At 37.4% G+C, this 18,757-nt stretch overlaps 1 protein-coding gene across 2 annotated transcripts in view; it reads left to right on the top strand.

The window, feature by feature from the left end:
* The window catches only part of CYB5R4 (cytochrome b5 reductase 4), a 140,145-nt gene that overhangs the window by 70,347 nt on the left and 51,041 nt on the right, over positions 1-18,757 (top strand). For both annotated transcript variants that reach the window (XM_066254151.1, XM_066254159.1), the window contains exons 11-14: positions 5,636-5,776; positions 7,189-7,341; positions 10,015-10,165; positions 10,471-10,557. In XM_066254151.1, the coding sequence (XP_066110248.1) occupies positions 5,636-5,776; positions 7,189-7,341; positions 10,015-10,165; positions 10,471-10,557 (532 nt within the window). The remainder of the gene's footprint in view (positions 1-5,635; positions 5,777-7,188; positions 7,342-10,014; positions 10,166-10,470; positions 10,558-18,757) is intronic.

Genomic DNA, 18,757 nt, shown 5'->3' on the forward strand with positions numbered 1-18,757 from the left:
TGCACCCAATAATTCAAAAGTTGTGTGGGGGTAAAAAAGACTAGGGTGCCTGTAAAATTAAATAATTTTCTTACTTTTTCTTTTCTGTCTCTAAATATAGTTACATTCTCAGGTACTAGCATTATGATTTTAGCCTATGTATATGAAAATTGAGGCAGACACAGCTCGGCCTATAACATATATCCAAATTTAGAGGTCTTAGGCTTTATCCACTCTGGAGAGCAAACTTTGAATATTTGCCAGAATAAAAGAAGGTCTGTCATATGGCTGTTGTGCTATATAGGGGAGAATTTTTAGGAAAATTGAAAGTGGGAGTGCATCTAGGCTTCTAAAATGAAATTTTTATCCTGGAAGTGATTTTAGCTCTGCCTCCACTGTGATGCAGAGGTATTTGGTCCTGCCATTTCTGAGCCTTAAAGGGAGCTTCTATTTCAAATGGGTTGTTGATTCTTTGTTTTTTTATACTTCTAGCTTAGGAATCAGCTTTATTGAGTCTGCTGTGTCAGTTATCAATAACCTCTCTGGCTTTTCAACTCCCAAAATTTTTTTGCTATTTAAAATTTTCATCCTTTTGTCCTTGGAGGAATATTTCTTAATAAACAACTAAACATTGGCCCTGGCCAGTGGCTCAGTGGATAGAGCATCAGCCCAGCATATGGACATTCCAGGTTCAATTCTCAGTCAGGGCACATAGTAGAAGCGCTCATCTGTTTCTCTTTCCCTTCCTCTCTCTCTTTCCCTCCTGCAGCCAGTGGCTCTATTGGTTCGAGTGTGGCCCCTGGTGCTGAGGATAGCTCGGTTGGTGTCAGCCTCAAGCACTAAAAATAGCTCAGTACAGGAGCATCAGCCCCAGATGGTGTTGCTAGGTGGATCCTGGTTGGGGCGCATGTGGTAGTTTGCCTCACTGTCTCCCCTCCTCTCACCTAAAAAACAAATCAAAACAAAAAAACAACCAAACACACATCTAAAACATTGTTGCTTTTACTTGCAAAGGGGAGGGGGGGAGGGATGTTAGAACTAACTTGCTTTTATTCAGTTTACCATCTTTAAATATTTAAAATTACAAAAATATGTGGATAATGTTTTAGTTTTCAGGAAAGTATCAGGTAGCCATATTTTGAGTACATATGGTGTGTATAAGGCTATTTTAGGCACTGTGGTATGAAACAAATAAAAGGCATCAGAAATTGCTTATTTTCCCCGGTGGAGGCAAAACATACACAAATGTGAGGTTGAAGAATACTTTTATAATGAAACAGGCTAACAAGGGCAAGGTATATAGTACAAATTGAGCATATTCTGAGGTAATCCCAAGTGAACAGAATAGCTTAAAAAAAAATTACCAAAGCTACAAAGAGTTTTCCAAGTAGAGCTTCAAATTGTTATTGGTACTTATTGAGCCAGGCAATTTTCAGGTTGTAGAGAAAGAAACATGTAAGCTATGTGTGGGGAAGGTTAAATATAATTATAGTTTAATTTTATCAAAGCATGAGGTCTGAATTTTGTGATATTAAGTAGGATGGGAGAACGTAGAGGAATAACGGCATGATCTGACAGATCTGAAGAGATTAGGTAAGAGACAATAAAAAGAGGTATTATTAAAGTGAAAGCCCTTGCCCCAATAAAAATCAAGTCCAAGAAATAAATGATACTGAGAACCATGGCTGACCTCCATTTGGAAATAGTTAGAATGAACATTGCTTAGTTATTCTTCTCTGTAATTTACCAAAGCTTCCCATGAACTTGTTATCCCAGCCATAAATTTCTCCTTGAGTCATGAACCACCAGCTTTAGCTTTCTTATTTGAAATTGGCTCCATGCATATATTTTTCAGTGAATTGGGTTTTCTACTTTGGAATATGACTCAGGGTTTATGGGATATTTTCAGTTATTTGACTAAAATTAGCACAGATAATTTCTTCTTTGTCCTTTTCCTTCTTAAACCAGGATAAAAGCTATAGATTATTTTATTCACTAAAGTAAAGCTGAATACTTAAAAATTCAAGGTATTATGATTAACTTGATGCTAGTATCTTTAAATGTTGAATACATCACGTGGTTCTTAGGTTTTCAGTATAATTTTCTAAAATTACTAATTAGCATACTGGCTTCCTCTTACTGAAATTTCTTAACTAAAGGAAACTTAGTTTGAAAATAAGCGTGTAAGTTGAAGACTTTCAATGCAGTGCCTTCTCATGTCAGATCTAGAATTTACTTTCCATTTTCTTGTTTAATGCTTACAAAGCCAAAACCTGACACTTACCTAATGGCATTGTCCCGATACAGTAGCCAGGACATCTGATTTATACTCGTTTTTCCTCATGTGCGTCAGCTATAGTTTTCTCTCTCCTCAGTCCAGTTGAACTATTAAAACTCTCTTAAATTCTTTTATTTATTTATTTATTTTTAAATTTTTTATTTTTATTTTATTTTATTTTTATTTTTTTGTATTTTTCCGAAGTTAGAAACGGGGAGGAAGTCAGACAGACTCCTGCATGCGCCTGACTGGGATCCACCTGGCATGCCCACCAGGGGGCGATGCTCTGTTGCAACCAGAGCCATTCTAGTGCCTGAGGCAGAGGCCACAGAGCCATCCTCAGCGCCCAGGCCAACTTTGCTCCAATGGAGTCTTGGCTGCGGGAGGGGAAGAGAGAGACAGAGAGGAAGGAGAGGGGTAGAGGTGGAGAAGCAGATGGGCGCTTCTCCTGTGTGCCCTGGCCGGGAATCGAACCCGGGACTCCTGCACGCCAGGCTGACGCTCTACCACTGAGCCAACTGGCCAGGGCAAAACTCTCTTAAATTCTTCTTAAAATTTTTGGAACCTATAGTTAGGATGTTCATTTGAAAATGATAACAGCCTTTTGTAGGAAAGATGTTGAAATTATCCCAGTGGTGTTAAATAGAAAGAATGCTATGTTAATTCTCTAACAAGGAAAGCTGGTAAATCACTGTAACACTCACGGTTTCCTTGTTTTCCAAGTATAGTTGAAAAGATGCATACTAACTGTAGCAGATGCTTTCCAGCAAATGCTAGAGTGACATGAAATTGTTCAGTCAGGAGGTGAACCTTTTTACCAGCAGTGAAGTTATCAGAAGGTCATGCAGTCGATTTGATTGGAAGAAAGTACCACATCCTTCATACTTGGACTACAGGGGCACCTGCCCTGGATTTCACGCATGGAGAACTCCACAATGGCTGTCCTCCAGCTATACCTCTCCCAGAGGATGAGGAGTGTGCAATGCCAAGAAATGTCTGCCTGGGCTTCACGCTCTTTAACACCACACTCCAGATACTGGAACTCCAGAATTCCCTGCCCAAATGGCCCCAAAGCCACTTCTATCCAAGAATTCCCCAGGGCTATGTATGGGGTGAGCTGTTAGAACAGCGTGGACATATAGGCTGGTGCACCCACAACTTGGGTGAGAAGAGTAGGGGACAGGCCATGGACAGTCAGTGGAGGTGCCGCTGTTCTCTTCCTGCATGGAACTCTGAGGGACTCAAGAATGTAGAATTTGAACCTAGCCTCCTAGGACATTTATGAAGGTATATGTCAAGGTACAACATAAAAGGTATTTTATTTAACAGTTATTCATCTAGTTTCAAACTTAAATGTTTAGGTATGTAGTATGTGGATCTCTGATTGTATTCTCACTCTGGGTCCCAGAAGGGTCTGGAAGAAGTGATAAGTAGATCATTGGAACCTTCATGTCTTCTTGTAGGTGAGAACATGTCTTTTGATCTTTTGTCAGTCTAGTACTGGATTAGGTCTCCAGGATAACTTTAGGATGGTACCTTTAGCTGTAATCTGGTCTCCACTATGCCCTATCACTATAGTGAGGTGACTGGAATGATGTCTCAGGCTTTGTATACAGCGATGCACTCTAAACTTAATATGCATACCAAGCTACTGTGGTGGCAGGTGGAATGATTTAGTGACTGGGGTCTTTAGGGCACAAAAGGGACAAGGGAGAAGAAATTGGATGATAATGTTGACAAAATAATTTCTTAGAATTATGCATTTTAGTTTTCCACTAACCATTGATTATTATAAAGATATTGAGCTTTTGCCTGAGTAGGCAGTGGTGCAGTAGATAGAGCATTGGACTGGGACACAGAGGACCCAGGTTCGAAACTTCAAGGTTGCTGGCTTGAGCGTGGGTTCATCTGCCTTAAGTCTTGAGGATGGCTTACCAGCTTAAGGGTGGGGTTGCTGGCTTGAGAGTGGGATCATAGATGTGACCCCATGGTCATTGGCTTGAGCCCCAAGGTTGCTGGCTTGAAGCCAAGGTCACTGACTTGAGCAAAGGGTCACTCGGTCTGCTGTAGCCCCCTGGTCAAGGCACATATGAGAAATCAATCAATGAACAGCTAAGGAGCCACAAGAAAGAATTGATATTTCTCATCTCTCTCCCTTCCTGCCTGTCTGTCCCTATCTGTCCCTCTCTCTGACTCTCTTTCTGTCTCTGTCAAAAAAAAAAAAAAAAAAAAAAAAAAAAAAAAAAATATATATATATATATATATATATATATATATATATATATATATATATATGGGGCTTTCATGTCCTGTGATCTGGATAAATCTTTTGGCACATACTTAAATATTTTTAGGTTGAAAAAAAGAGGACATAATTAAGAAATGCTTTTCCAGGGTTTTTTGATACATCTCTATAAATGCTGTATTCTAAGGAAATAATGAAACAAACCACTATTGTCAGTCTACTGTGGTATACTGTTTACACCCAAAAGAGTATTAGAAGTGAAAAGATTAACAGTTTCAGAACTTCTGTAACAAGTTTTTCTAACCCAGGGGGTAGTATTTTGCTCTATACACAAATAATATTTTCTGACCTTAGGATATTAATTTCATAATTTCTGGTATTCTTAGAACTACTTGATATCTTTTGTTTGTATTTTAGTACCACAAACTTGACATCTTCAGGTTTTTACTTAAATTGATTTTTCAGATAATCAGAACTTATACTCTTAAACATACTTTTTGTTTTAATCATTTTTGACAGTTAAAATGGTCTATAATTCATATACATATGTAATACAATATACAAACATGGAGACACGAGAATGTTTATTTTTCATGCTTTTATTAAATAAATATTTCTAAACTTATTTAATAATGTTAATGTTAAACTTTCAGTATTGAGTTTCAGAACTTTTCTATTCTATAAGAAAGGAATTTAGAATGTAGATTTGTTGCTTGTCAAATATTTTTCACATCCACAATTTAAGCATATAATTTGTTAATATAAGGCTTTTGAAAGAGAATTATAAAACAGTGAATTTAAGAAATAAATTAGGTTTTAATTTCTTAGAATGTAATGTTTTTAACATTCTATAATAACTGATATGAGGAGTATAATACTCATTTTATAAAGTTTGTTTTCAAATTACAGATGTATTCACAGATTTTAAAAAAATAAGTATCTCAGGAAATAAAATGGAAAAAATGAACACTATTAGGTTGTCAAAATACTGATGAATTTAAAAAATATATAGGCCTTTTAGCAAAATTCAAGTTCAACTAAAGAGCAAAAGCTGAATCTGTGCTTTCACTTAGTATGTCTAGTATTATTCTTAATTTATTCATCAGTAAGAGAAAATGAATCATTTTTTTAGGTTTGTACTACAGAAAGTGCCAGTTGATTTCCAAGGAAGATGTTACTCATGATACGAAGCTTTTCTGCTTGATGCTGCCACCAAGCACTCACCTTCAGGTGCCAATTGGACAACATGTTTACCTCAAGCTAACTATTACAGGTAAGGCACGTAGAGGCTTCTTTTATAAGCAGTTCAAAATCACTACTGATCTCTTTAGGAAGTACCCACTTAGATTATTTTTAAATGCTCTGGGACTGCAAGACTTAGGGATGCCCAGATTCTAGGTTTGTGGATGCAGTATTCCTACATGTTGGAACCACAGCCATGCCACAGTATTGCATGGAACAGAGAAATTGCCACCAGTCACAGAGGTGGTTTCACCAGTGTTGTAATTTATTACTAGCAAAGCCTTAGAGGAAAGAGGTGAAGGAGTATACAAATGCCCCTCCGCGAAGACCACTCCTAGAAACACTTAACAGCATCTCTTAGGAGCCACTTATAGTGTGTCATTTATGAAGTTGAATTTATAACATTTCAAGATTAGTGATGATTATGAATGATTATATGTGCTACCAGTTTAAGAAGATCTGTAAATGTATTTCTTACTGTGTGGATTCTTTTTTCCTTCTTTTCGTCCTATAATTACCTCATTTATTTGTTTGAAATATCCTTCTTACTGATGTCTTGCCTTTTCCTGGCCTTTTGAAGTTGCAAAAGGTAACATTCTCATGTCAGTTCTGGTGTTTCCAGGCAGGATTTGGTGGATATGGTCTACTGTGATGGCACTAGGAAGTTTTTCTTGTCCTCACCCAACGCCATCTAATTCAATAGCTGCTCTCCTCCCCAGTGCAGCTATTGTCAGTGTTACAGAATTTACAGATAGATGGGTTTTGTGTATGTGTATGTCAAGCAGCCATGCATGGGATTGTTGACTTTCAAATGTATGATGATTCCTCTTTCTTTGGAATTTGGCTAGCTAAAATATGACAAGAATTATTATTAATTTTATCCAATTATTAAATGTATTCTTAAAAGTAATTGGATTAATATTCTTTTTATTCAGTTACTACAGCAATATGTACTATATTAAACATTAAAACAATTCAAAGTGTATAAAGTAAAATGTGAAAGTCTTCCCTTCCTCACACCCAAATAAATGGTCAGTAACAATTGCTAAAAATTTGATGTATGAAATTATTATGTAAGTACCTTCTTAAATCTCTGTGTAAACATTTGATGTCATTTTTGTTGTGACCTATTACAAATGCTATATTCTGATAGAGTAAATGATTGTCTAAGTTTATTAACATAAATGCCAGTCTTATGACATACTTAATAAAAACAGATTGTTTATATTATGGATAAAATATTGATTTGTTAAAATAATTTCAGCACATATAGGCTTGGGGTATATATATCTGTACTATATACATATAGAACATATAGTTAGAATTATATAAACATTAAGTATATAGTTTTAAATATATAGATTGTATCATAAAATATGTTTATCTTCATTCAGAGTTTTTTAGATATTTAGAATTAAATTTATTCATCATGACTTTTTCTAGGTACTGAAATAGTGAAGCCATATACACCAGTATCTGAATCCTTGCTCTCAGAGTTCAAGGAACCAGTTCTTCCCAACAACAAATATATCTACTTTCTGATCAAAATCTATCCTGCTGGACTCTTCACACCACAGCTTGATCGTCTTCAGATTGGTTAGTATTTTGGATTATTTTTGTTGTTGTTGTTTTTTACCTCATTTGTGTTGTAGTTTGGATCACATGTTATCCTGCAGTCTAGTTATCTCCATCTGGGAGTTTATCAAATATCTTAAACTCAACATGTCTGCAACCAAAGTCATAAAGTACTGTTCATTCTTGGCCCAGTCTGGAGACTTGAGCCATCTTTGAGTCTTCTCATTTTTCTCCCTCCCAATCCAGTCAGACGGCACTGTGTCTGAGTCTGCCTCCCAGTGACTCAGTGACTTTCTAATTTTTCTTTTCTCTCCATTCATCAACTGAATAGATCAAGCCTTCATCATTTCTCTCTTGACCTCTAACTGATTGTTGCCAACTGGTTAGTTGCCACTGACTGGAGTCTCTTCCTAGTTAATCTGCGTTTTCTAGTTCTTTTTCCAAACTTCCCTGAGGATAGATTTAACCACATCGCTCTACAGCTTTGAAATCTCTGCCAGGTCCCCATTACCTAACTGATTCAGTCCCCTGCATGACCTGCAAAGACTCATCCTCCCTTCAGCTTCATCTCTCAGTGGACAGATCCTCTAGTATCCAAGTCCCACAGTGTGTCGTCCTCCTTCATTGGTGCACGCAGATGCCTCACCGAGGGCCTGTCAACCCCGTCCTATAAAGTGCCCTTTTCAAAGAACTAAGCAAAATAGAACTTCTTTTCTGCATCTCCTCTCCTCCTCTGAACACCTGGAATACCTAACATTGTTCCAAGCTCTAAGATAAGAATAAATAATATTTCTTCTTTACAAGACTTTGCATTTAAAGGTAGAGTGTCTTACTTATCTTTGTATTTTTGCACGTAGCACGGCAGTTGGAACATTATAGGCTCTCAATAGTGTATTTTGAAAGAATGACTGAAAGGAAATATAATGAAAATTATTAAGATTAGAGAATCTTTTACTCCTTTTTTCTGTCTTCAACTTTTCACTGCCTTTGCCTAACAGTAAAAATGTTCTTCTCTCTTCCCGCAGTGTTAGCAGTATATTGGAGTAATAGTGAAGTAGATCACTAAAATTTAGAAATACAGAAAATTATGTCATTTGCTGAAAGTTAAGCTTGGAAATTTACATATAATGATGTGATTAGTCATCATTTGATTACATAAATGAAAATATTGGCTATAAATGTGAACCTCACGAATTTTGGAACATGAACTAACCTAGTGAAGATGACTATCATGTTGTGAAATACTGACATAGGATTGTAATATAGCAGGTAGAAATTAACCAATGGTGTTATATCCTATTTATAGAGATTGAGTGAACAGAGCAAGGTGGAAAGTTAGCCTCAAACATGGAAAAGAAAAGCATAAACCACAATATCAGTGTTTTCCCAACTTTATCCAGAGAGCCAGACATGGCACAAGTACTTGATTCACTTAGAGGAATGTATACTGGCCTGGTAGTGGAAACTCTGCAGCCGCATTGTGGCCTACGAACTGTATTATGAACTTGTCCACTTCTTTGTGGTCAATCCCATGTTCACCAAGCAACTTTTATATGATTACTTTGGCCTTTCAAATCTGAAATGAACGAGATACCGTAGATGAGGTGTGTAATGTTCAGGTTGCTAGACGCAGATAGCCTGGCTGTAAATCAGAGACCATTCTGGTGTATATACTTCAATCTCTTGTGAATTTGATTAGCGTCAGGTACCTTGCCTGAGTGTAATCAGTTCCACGATGTTGGAAGGACTGGACTGTGGACAGGTTACCCAGTTAGTATCATTCTGTTAAGCTTCTTCAGTAATATCCTGGGAATATTCTGATCTTATGGTCTCTTTCAAACTATAACAAAGAGCTCTGTTATTTTCTAATATTCATCAGTTAATTCATGATTCATACTATCCTGCTATTTAAAAGAAAGAAAAAATTATAAACATCCAACCATTTAAAAATTTCAAATTGTTTTTAAATACGGACAGCTTTATTTTTTAGTTTTTAAATTACATTGAAAATTTCTGAAATTTCAAAAAATGGTTTTCTCTACTATTTTGGTTCTATATTGGGAAGTAGTACATTACAAGTACAGTTTCTCTTCTTGCTTTGTTTTTAGAGGAATTGAATTCAGAACAGCTTGCCTTGTTTTAATCCATTAGTCTTTTCCAAGATTTGATAAAGGTGAAGTTAGCACATTTGCTAACATAAGATTTCAAAATACATTTTTATTTCAATTTTCTCTCTTCCTAGTCATTACTATTGTTAAGAATCAATATGTAAGTAGCAAATATCTGTCCTCTGCCCTGTACTGTCCAAGACAGGTAGACATGGACTTTGCTGTTGAGGTGCTTATAATTGAATTTAGCAATATTTTTAGAGCCTTTATTTATTAATAATTTGTACTTATATACTTGGCAGTAGTTTGTAAATTAGAGACTCCAGATGGTTTGGGAGAATAATGTTGGGAAATGAGTGTAATAAAACTTCATTATTAAACTGATTATAGTGATACAATCTAGACATACTTGGGGGCCTACTGAGTACTCTTAAGACTCCTTACATACCTTAAAGACTGAGATGTCTGAAAGTTAAGCATTTGTCCTGATACTCACCAGTGTTCTAAATTTAGCCAGGTGTAGCCTTCTCAGTTTACCTGATGTATTTTTGTTTTTTTCTGATTTAGTTTATATTTCATTGTTTAGGAGATTTTGTTTCCATAAGCAATCCTGAAGGCAATTTTAAAATATCCCAGTTCCAAGAATTAGAAGACCTCTTTTTATTGGCAGCTGGAACAGGCTTCACACCCATGGTTAGAATACTGAAGTATGCTTTGACTAATATACCCAGTCTCAGGTATGTAATTTTATCTTTAATTACTATCTTTTGTGAGGCTTTTAGATTAGTATAAGGTATTCTAAATTGCTTGATTACTCAGTGGACCTTAATAGACACGTTCTTATTCCCTCATTCATTTTTTAACTTGGCTTCCTCAAGTCCTAGCTATTTTATTAACTTGATTCTTTTTCTTTTTCTTTTTTTGGTTACCTAATTGGCACTAAAAAACATTTATGCTAGTTTCCCTTTAGATTTTCTATTCATGCATATTTTAAATGCAATCAAAATAGTTCTTTTTGAGTTGTTGTTTTTTCTCTTTTAAGGAAAGTGAAGCTGATGTTCTTCAATAAAACAGAGGATGATATAATTTGGAGAAGCCAGTTGGAGAAATTAGCATTTAAAGATAAAAGGTATTAAAATGGTACTAGCTCTACATTTAAATATTCATACATTTGTAGTTAGTTTTGGCATTATTTCCTTTGGGTGGAGTTTTTAATTGATGAGGAAGGTTCTTCAAGAAAAAAATTAACTAATGAATAATTTTGCAATATAGATAATGTTAATAGTTTGATAAGATCAATGTGACATTATATATGTATCAAATATACTGGGTTTGATAGGATCAATGTGACATTATATATATATATATTTCAGTATATACTGGGTTTTATGTTTTTGTTATGTTATTCATACTGAGTTGGGTTTCAGTGTAGCCAAGTTGGTAATTGGAAGATTTTCTTGTTTAATAGGGATAAAATAAATTTGGTAAGATGGATTAAAAAAAATTACATGCTTTTCTACTGCAGGATTTCTTAGAGCCTTTAATACACCAATGTCTATAGTGGTTTTCCAAGGGGAGTTCTTTTGTATTGGTTAGTAAGATTCTGTTTGTTTTTATTTGTTTACATTAACATTTACTAATAGCTGTCTCACTAGTGGTCCTCAGTAGTACACACTTTGGGAAATGCTGGTGTAGTCTGTACAAGAAGTTTGAGTAAGGCTGAACTGAATGAGGCAGGAAAGATAGCAAAAGAAAATGTTTCATTGAAAAAAGAGCCCTAGCTCAGGCAACTGAAATAAAGTAATTTAAATGGATATCTGCCCCATTTCTTCTAAAGAAATTTGAAAGCAGTAGGAAATTCTAAAGTTTTTTAAAAGAGTGAACTGGATAACTGAACATACATACTTTCTGTAATCATCAAAAGTTATTTCTAGTAATTTCAGGACTTTATAAGTATCTGAAGTAAATATTTATGTTTATGGTAATAGTTCTAGACCGTATAAAAGTTAAAGACCTCACAAACTGAGCTCTTTCTCCAGGAGCTCCCAGTTCTTCTGAAAATTTTCTGAATATTCTTAATATGGTAAAGTTGTGGTCTTTTCTAGTGTTTCTCTTTCCTGTTGTCCCCGTAGTCCTCCTCTTTCTCTTCTAAAAAATGACCTTCACAAATTAAGGATGGCCTGAACTTATTTGTCTTTGCAGTACTCACTCTTCTCACATAAGACATAAATCTAAGAGTATTTACCATATGTAGGTACTTGTATAGCAATTTAGAGCATGCTTTATAAAGAAATACAAATTTCTAGGTTTCCAGGTGTCTTTTTCACTAATTTTTGAGGTGGAAAATTGGATAGCATTTATTGTAGAGCCTAAAGACCTACATTCTAGTTTTCATTTTACCTTTCAAGCTTGAAACTTGATTCAAAAAATTACTTAACACTGTGGGCCTATTTAGCTCAAAATAAAATGACATCCCTCCTACTTTCCTACTTGCTTCAGAAGGCCATGGTGAGGCTTAGACAAGTGTAAATGCTTTGGAAACTGTGAAGCCCTACCTCAGATACTTGAATTGTGGTTATAGAGGACCCTTATGTACATGTGTTTCGTTTCTGTATTAACTGTTTGAGCTCCAGTTTTTCTAAACATTTAAAGGAATTTAAACACATATAGATAGGCTTTTTTTAGCTAGATTTTTTTAAAAGTATTTCTGGCAGTGTTTTTAAATTCTTTAAAATAGTTCCCTTATAAAAGAAAATTTCATTTACCAGTATTTTACAAAACAGACATAATACTTTCAGTCTATTTAACGGAGTTTAACTTGATTTCAGAAGTAATTGGTAAAACGGAATGTATTGCTAGCCTCTGAACATAAAGTGTCTTTTAACAAAGTCAACTGTGTGTTTTGTTTTGTTCTGTTCTGTTTTGGTCCACATAATTTGGGTTGGTGGAGTTGCGTAGGCTGCAGTATTGAGGATGAGGAAAGGCCCCTTTCCCCACTTCTGGATGACTGGCTCTAACAGCACTCACCAGGTGAGTGACGCTCTCCAGCTTGCTGAGAAAGGTGACAGTGGCCTGGTCTGGCCTGCCTGTCCCTTCCCTCTTCCACTCCCCTTTCTCTACTGCCCTTATCTCGCTCCTGTGCTCTCACTCTCTCCTCCCTAACCCTTTCCTCTTACTGGAGACACAGCACTCCTTGCTGAGGCCGTCTGTTGGCACCAACTTCTGGCACTGTGTAATTTATGCTCCCTAGAGATTCATGGTCAGGCTCTCACTGGAAAATGGGAAAGCCATGCTTGTGTAGATGTCTTTGGAACATCTGTCAGGGATTTTATGATATTCTGAGTCTTTATGCAGGTACAACAGGAACCTAGCCTCAAAGGCTTATTGATGGCTTTTTAGTACTCTTCACTCAAAAATATAATTGTTGAGTTTCACACATTAAAGGAGAGTAAAATGTTCAGATTTAATATAGGGCAGTGGTCGGCAAACTCATTAGTCTACAGAGCCAAATATCAATAGTACAACGATTGAAATTTCTTTTTAGAGCCAAATTTTTTAAACTTAAACTATATTAGTAGGTACATTCCTTATCGAGGTAGCGCCCGCACGTGGTATTTTGTGGAAGAGCCACATTCAAGGGGCCAAAGAGCTGCATGTGGCTCGCGAGCAGCAGTTTGCCAACCAGGGCTATAGGGTAATTTTAATTAGTCACATCTGTATTTTAGTGTTTAAAGCTATGTTTTTTTTATATTAAATCACCCTTTTCTAAATCTTGACTCTCCTATATCACTTCTAGGTTTAATAATGAAGTGTCTGATAACAAAATGTGACATCTGAACACATATCTTTGGTTAAATTAATACTGGATTGTGAATATAAAGATTTTTTTCTTATATTTTGTAGTTAAAACAAGTGAAATACTCTACTGTCTGTAGGATTAGTGCTTTGTGGAACAAGAAGGGATAGGAAGGATGGATAAGGAGGCTGGTATATGATCTAATAGTTTCATTTTCAGCAAGCATGCTATGCTTGTTCTCAGAGTTTATCTAGATAATATCATTAGCAAATGAAATTCCTAGAAATGTCATTGTGTAATGGAAACCTATTAACCTTGTGACCTTAGCAAGTTACTTGATCTGACTGAGCCTTAGTTTTTCCATCCGTAGAACAGGGATATCAATACCTCCGTTACAGAATTGTTTGGATATGGGGCAATGAGATATCATATGTAGGTCCCAAACCCAGAATCAGCATATTTGTAACAGCTATTCATTCGTGAAATTCATATGAGCATCTGCTGTGTGCCTGTGTGTGGGGCACAGCAGTGAACAAGATACTGTGCTGGCTTATTTCCTCCTGCAGCTGGGGAATGTGTGTTTTCATGCTTCTTGTTCTAAACGGTGACAGACGTGTGCAGTAGCAGATGCAGCTAATTACTGTGTATACTCAAATCCAGGTTGTTCACTCGTCTCCTAACTACTGAGCAGTATTAGGAGGCCTGGCTGACTCTGTTCACATTGGCCCACGCTTCCCCTCAGTAGAATACACGGCCTCTGGGTGGTCTTAGCCTTTGCAGAACTAGTTTCAAGGGACTGGACAGTTTGACAGTGAGTTTGAATTCTGGGCAACATTTATACTGTATAAACAAGTATTTTTCTCCTTTTCAAAGTCATCATTTTTGGAGAGAATAACCTTATTTTAGTAAAGCTAGTAGCATATACTTTTATATAAATAGTGGAATTTGTTAATTTGCTGATTTTCCCACTCTGTTTGCAAAATTAATACATATTTATAGGAGAAAATGTAAGGAAAAATCACTCAGAACCCTACTGTTTAAGGAACAATTACTAAGATTTATGGTCTGTATCCTTCCATTCTCTCCCTCCCTCCCTTCATCTCCCTCTTTCCCTCCCCCTCCCTCTCCCTCCACCTTTTTCCCTCCTCTCCCTCCCCTCCCTTCTTCCCTTTCTCCCTTCCTCCCTTCCTCCCTTCTTCCCTTTCTCCCTTTCTCCTTTTCTCCTTTCCTCTCTTGCTCTTGGATACACACATACGCACATATATACACACATACCTTTTTGCTTTGTATTTTTAAAATAAAACAGTTAAACTGACTAGACTTTTTATAACTACATTTCTACTTAACGTATTGTGTATATTCTATATATAAAATACTTTAAAGCAGTGGTTCTCATCCTGGAATGATTTTTGTCCCGCATCCTTCCTCCCCATACCTCAGGGGACATGTATATCTGAGGACATTTTTTATTGTAACAACTGATGGAGGAGGTTTGGTGGGTACCTAACTGGTAGAAGCCAAGAATGCTACTAACTTCCTATAATGGACAGGACAACCCCCTACAACAAAAATACCCACCCCAAAATGCTGACAGTGCTAGTTGAGAAAACCTTCACTATACCAAGATTTTTAATAGCTGCCTTCAGTCTGTGAGCATACAATTTATTTAACCACTCCTCTACTGTTTGACACAGTGCATAGAAGTTGCTCTGTAACTCTAACTATGCAGGATAAAAATTCATCATGAGAGTCACTAAGTCCAAGTGGACTAAGGCTATTTATTGAAGCATTTTGACAAATAGCCTCTAGAAAGGTAAAGAATATTATATCCAACACACTTACACTGTGAGGCCCTTAATTTCCTTCTGGAAAGGATGTGGCTAATGATCGAAACATCCTGGAAAGGGACAACGGATTCCAAGCAGCGAGGGAGTGGGGCGAAGGACGAGGGAGCATGTGCCCAGTGATAGCACCAACAGATCGAGTGCCGCACATCGAGCGTCTGCGTGCTACCTTTGCAAGTGTGTTTAATGTGGGAAACATACAGAATGACAAGGACTACCCTAGTAGGGGACAAGCTCTGAAGTACAGCAGTAACTGTCAAGTCTGTGCTTTCGGAGGAACAAATCGCATGGTAGAGAAGGTTAGGGAGAGGAAGTCTGTTTTTGTGAGGGGAGCTCAGAACTTCGTGGAAGAAGGGGCTTCTGGGCTGGGCTTTGGAAAAACAGTATTTCATGAACAGGAAAAGAAATTTGGTTTGTAAGATTTCATGAGCAAAAACCTGGGGGCCAGCCCTGGCCGGACAGGTCGGTTGGTTAGATCACCATCCTGAAGCACAGAGGTTGCCAGTTTGATCTGCAGTCAGAGCACAGACAGGACAGATCAGCGTTTCTCCCTCCCCCACTCCTCCTCTCCGTTCCTCTCTCTCTCTCTCTCTAAGCAAATAAATAAAGTTAAGGAAAAAACAAACACACACAAGGGCCAGGATGTTCAGAGTGTTTTTGCAAAAGAGCAGAGTCCAGTTCTGTTGAAGTAAAGACAGTGCATGTAGGAAAACAATGTGAAATACCGGTAACTAAAAATAAAACCATTAAACTTTATATGCATATTAGAGGGGATCTCAGTGGTGATGGCTTCTCACCCTCTTGTTTTACAGTTGAACAAACAACATAGGCTAAAGCCAGGTGCTGGGAGACCTTGAATGCAGGCATGTACTAAGTGACTAGGTACTAGATGGCTGTGGGAGGGCCCAGCAGCACTTGGCAACTTCCCTCCCTTTCTTACCCACAGGGTCTGAGATAACGACCCACATGTTTCTGTCCTCTGGCGTCGGTATTGGGACAAGCAGTGTGTTATTCTCACTTACGAAAGCAGAAGCCTGTGATTGCAGAAGCATAAGTAAATTGAACAATGTGCTTTAACCTCTCTTTCCCCCCAGCCTGCGGTGCTCACAGATTCGTGGTTCCCTGATCTAGCCCTTTTACCACTTTCTGTTCCTCCCAGATACTCCTTAACTAGTGTGTTTCATAGACTGTGCTTTTCCATGGGTCATGTTCCCCTAAAGGGCACTGTGATTAAATGACTTTGAGGAACAGTGTTTACCATATTACTTTCTTGAGGTTTTACTCTGAACTTAGCATATTCAAGGCTTTGAGAAGTTCTAAATTTTTTATTTTTTTATTCATTTTAGAGAGAAGAGGGAGAGAGAGAGAGAGAGAGAGAGAGAGAGAGAGAAGGGGGGGAGGAGCTGGAAGCATCAACTCCCATATGTGCCTTGACCAGGCAAGCCCAGGGTTTCAAACCGGCGACCTCAGCATTTCCAGGTCGAGGCTTTATCCACTGCGCCACCACAGGTCAGGCCAAGGCTTTGAGAAGCTCTAAAGAAATCTATTTAACTTGTTTTTAACTCAGTAGTCCCAGATTTATTTGATAGCCGTTTTTTCTGGAATACCGCTAACATCTCAAGGAACACTAGTGTTTCATAGATTCATTTTGAGAAATGTTTTCATTTCTCAAAATATAAATAGTATAATTTTAACTCCTAGCTGCTCATTTTGTGAGCTATTTTTTCTGTTAGCACATACCAAGTTTTCCAGCTCTTTCTAGTATTTTTCTTTAGCTAGAGAAACCAGAAAGGGCTGGGGTCCCAAATACTCTGAAATACTCTTCTGTGGGCACTGACAAACTTCTGCAGCTTTTTAAGCAGAGCTATTATAAGAATGGATCTGGGTGTTCAGGAGAACTACTGATAATGACATGTTAGATGGGTTAGGGCTAAGGCTGTGAGAATAGTGTTTCAGACAAGAGATGTAAGGACCTTATGTGGAGTTGTGGAAGTAAAAACGGAAGGTAAGGGACATATGTAAGAAATACAGCGGAGGAAGGTTTTGAAAGCTGAGTGGCCGGAGCGTTAGTGGCTGGATGACTGCAGGCTCTGCACGCATGCCCTCCAATGCCACAAGGCTGTAATTGCTATAGATCAGTGATGTTTAGCCGGTGTGCCACAGGAATTTTAAAACATGTAATACCTGACTATTTAGTCCGGGGCAATGACCTCTTTTCCTTAGATTGTCAGATAAAAAATGGTAACAGCCAACACAGCAATAGCAATCTGGTGTGAATAAATCAAAATTATGTATTTTTTTATAAGGTCGGCAAAAATATATTTTTGGGTGCCACAGAATTTTAGTAATTAGTTTATGTGTGCCGTGAATGAGAAGGTTGCAAATTTCTACTTTAGACAGAAAAGCATCTTCATTCAGAACACTTCAGAACAGGTGATTGGTTTCATAGTAACCTTCTATGTTTTGGTATTATATAAGAAATCCTTCATTAAGCATTCTTAAGTCTTAATTGCTTCTGCTCCAGTTAAGCTCTTTTCTAGTCCTGTGAAGGAGATAAGCAGGATAGCAGGCTATTTACAATCTCTACTTTTTTTAAGTGAGAGGAAGGGAGCTAGAGAGACAGATTCTTGCATGCACCCCACAGCAGGATCTACTCGGCAACCCTTGTCTGCGGCTGATGCTCAATCAACCGAGCTATCCTCAGTGCCTGAGGTTGACGCTCAGACCAGCCGAACTATCCTCAGTGCCTGAGGCTGATGTTCAGAACAACCGAGCTATCCTCAGAGCCCAGGGCCAACGCTTGGACCAGTCAAGCCAGTGGCTGCGAGATGGAAAGAGAGAGAGAAGGAGGAGAGGGAAAGGAAAAGAAGCAGATGGTTTCTTCTCATGTGTGCCCTGACTAGGGGTCAAACCCGGGACATCCGCATGCTGGGCCAATGCTCTATCCACTGACCCAACTGGCCAGGGCCTGTATACGATGCTCTTAAAAAATTACATTCATGCCTCTCTTAACTTTTTTTATTGAATGCCCAAAAGTTACAGTCAAGGGACCATTATTTGAATGAATACAAAATACATGAGAAATTTACACCATTTATGTAAGCATCTCAGGTACTTATCACTCTTCAGCAGTTGCCTGCAAAAAGTATGCCACTGACTATGCTTTTTGTTTTTTTAAGCATCTCAGTAAAGGAAAATTGTGAATATTTTCAGATGATAAGAATGCCAGTATATAAGATTTATTTATATATCTCAACAGTTTTGTTCTAGTGATAGACTTGTTGGAAATAGAGCCAGAGGAGATTTTTATTTTTAACTTAACAAAGCAATTGCTTTGTTAACTTTATCCAGTTGTTTATGTGTAATTGGAAATTTCTTACGTGGTGGTTCTGCAGCTGTTTTTTGGGTCCCCTTTGGTAATCTGGTGAAAGCTTTGGACCTCTCTAGAAAAAGTCACAGAGATTCATGGACATTTTTATGTGTAGTTCAAAGATGCCAGCTTATGACTTTGTTCTTCTATTTACAATTTTAGTTTTAGTATGGCTTCTTTGTAAATAGTTTTTTTATGCACTTACCTCAAGCCAGGCTTGGGTATAGCATCAAACAAGACAAACGAAGATCTTGCCCTTATGGAATAGTAAACAAATATTACATTCCAAGTTTATCTAAAACTGTCTTAATTGTCCCTG

This window comes from Saccopteryx bilineata, chromosome 1 (genome assembly GCF_036850765.1).
Source record: "Saccopteryx bilineata isolate mSacBil1 chromosome 1, mSacBil1_pri_phased_curated, whole genome shotgun sequence".
NCBI lineage: Eukaryota > Metazoa > Chordata > Mammalia > Chiroptera > Emballonuridae > Saccopteryx > Saccopteryx bilineata.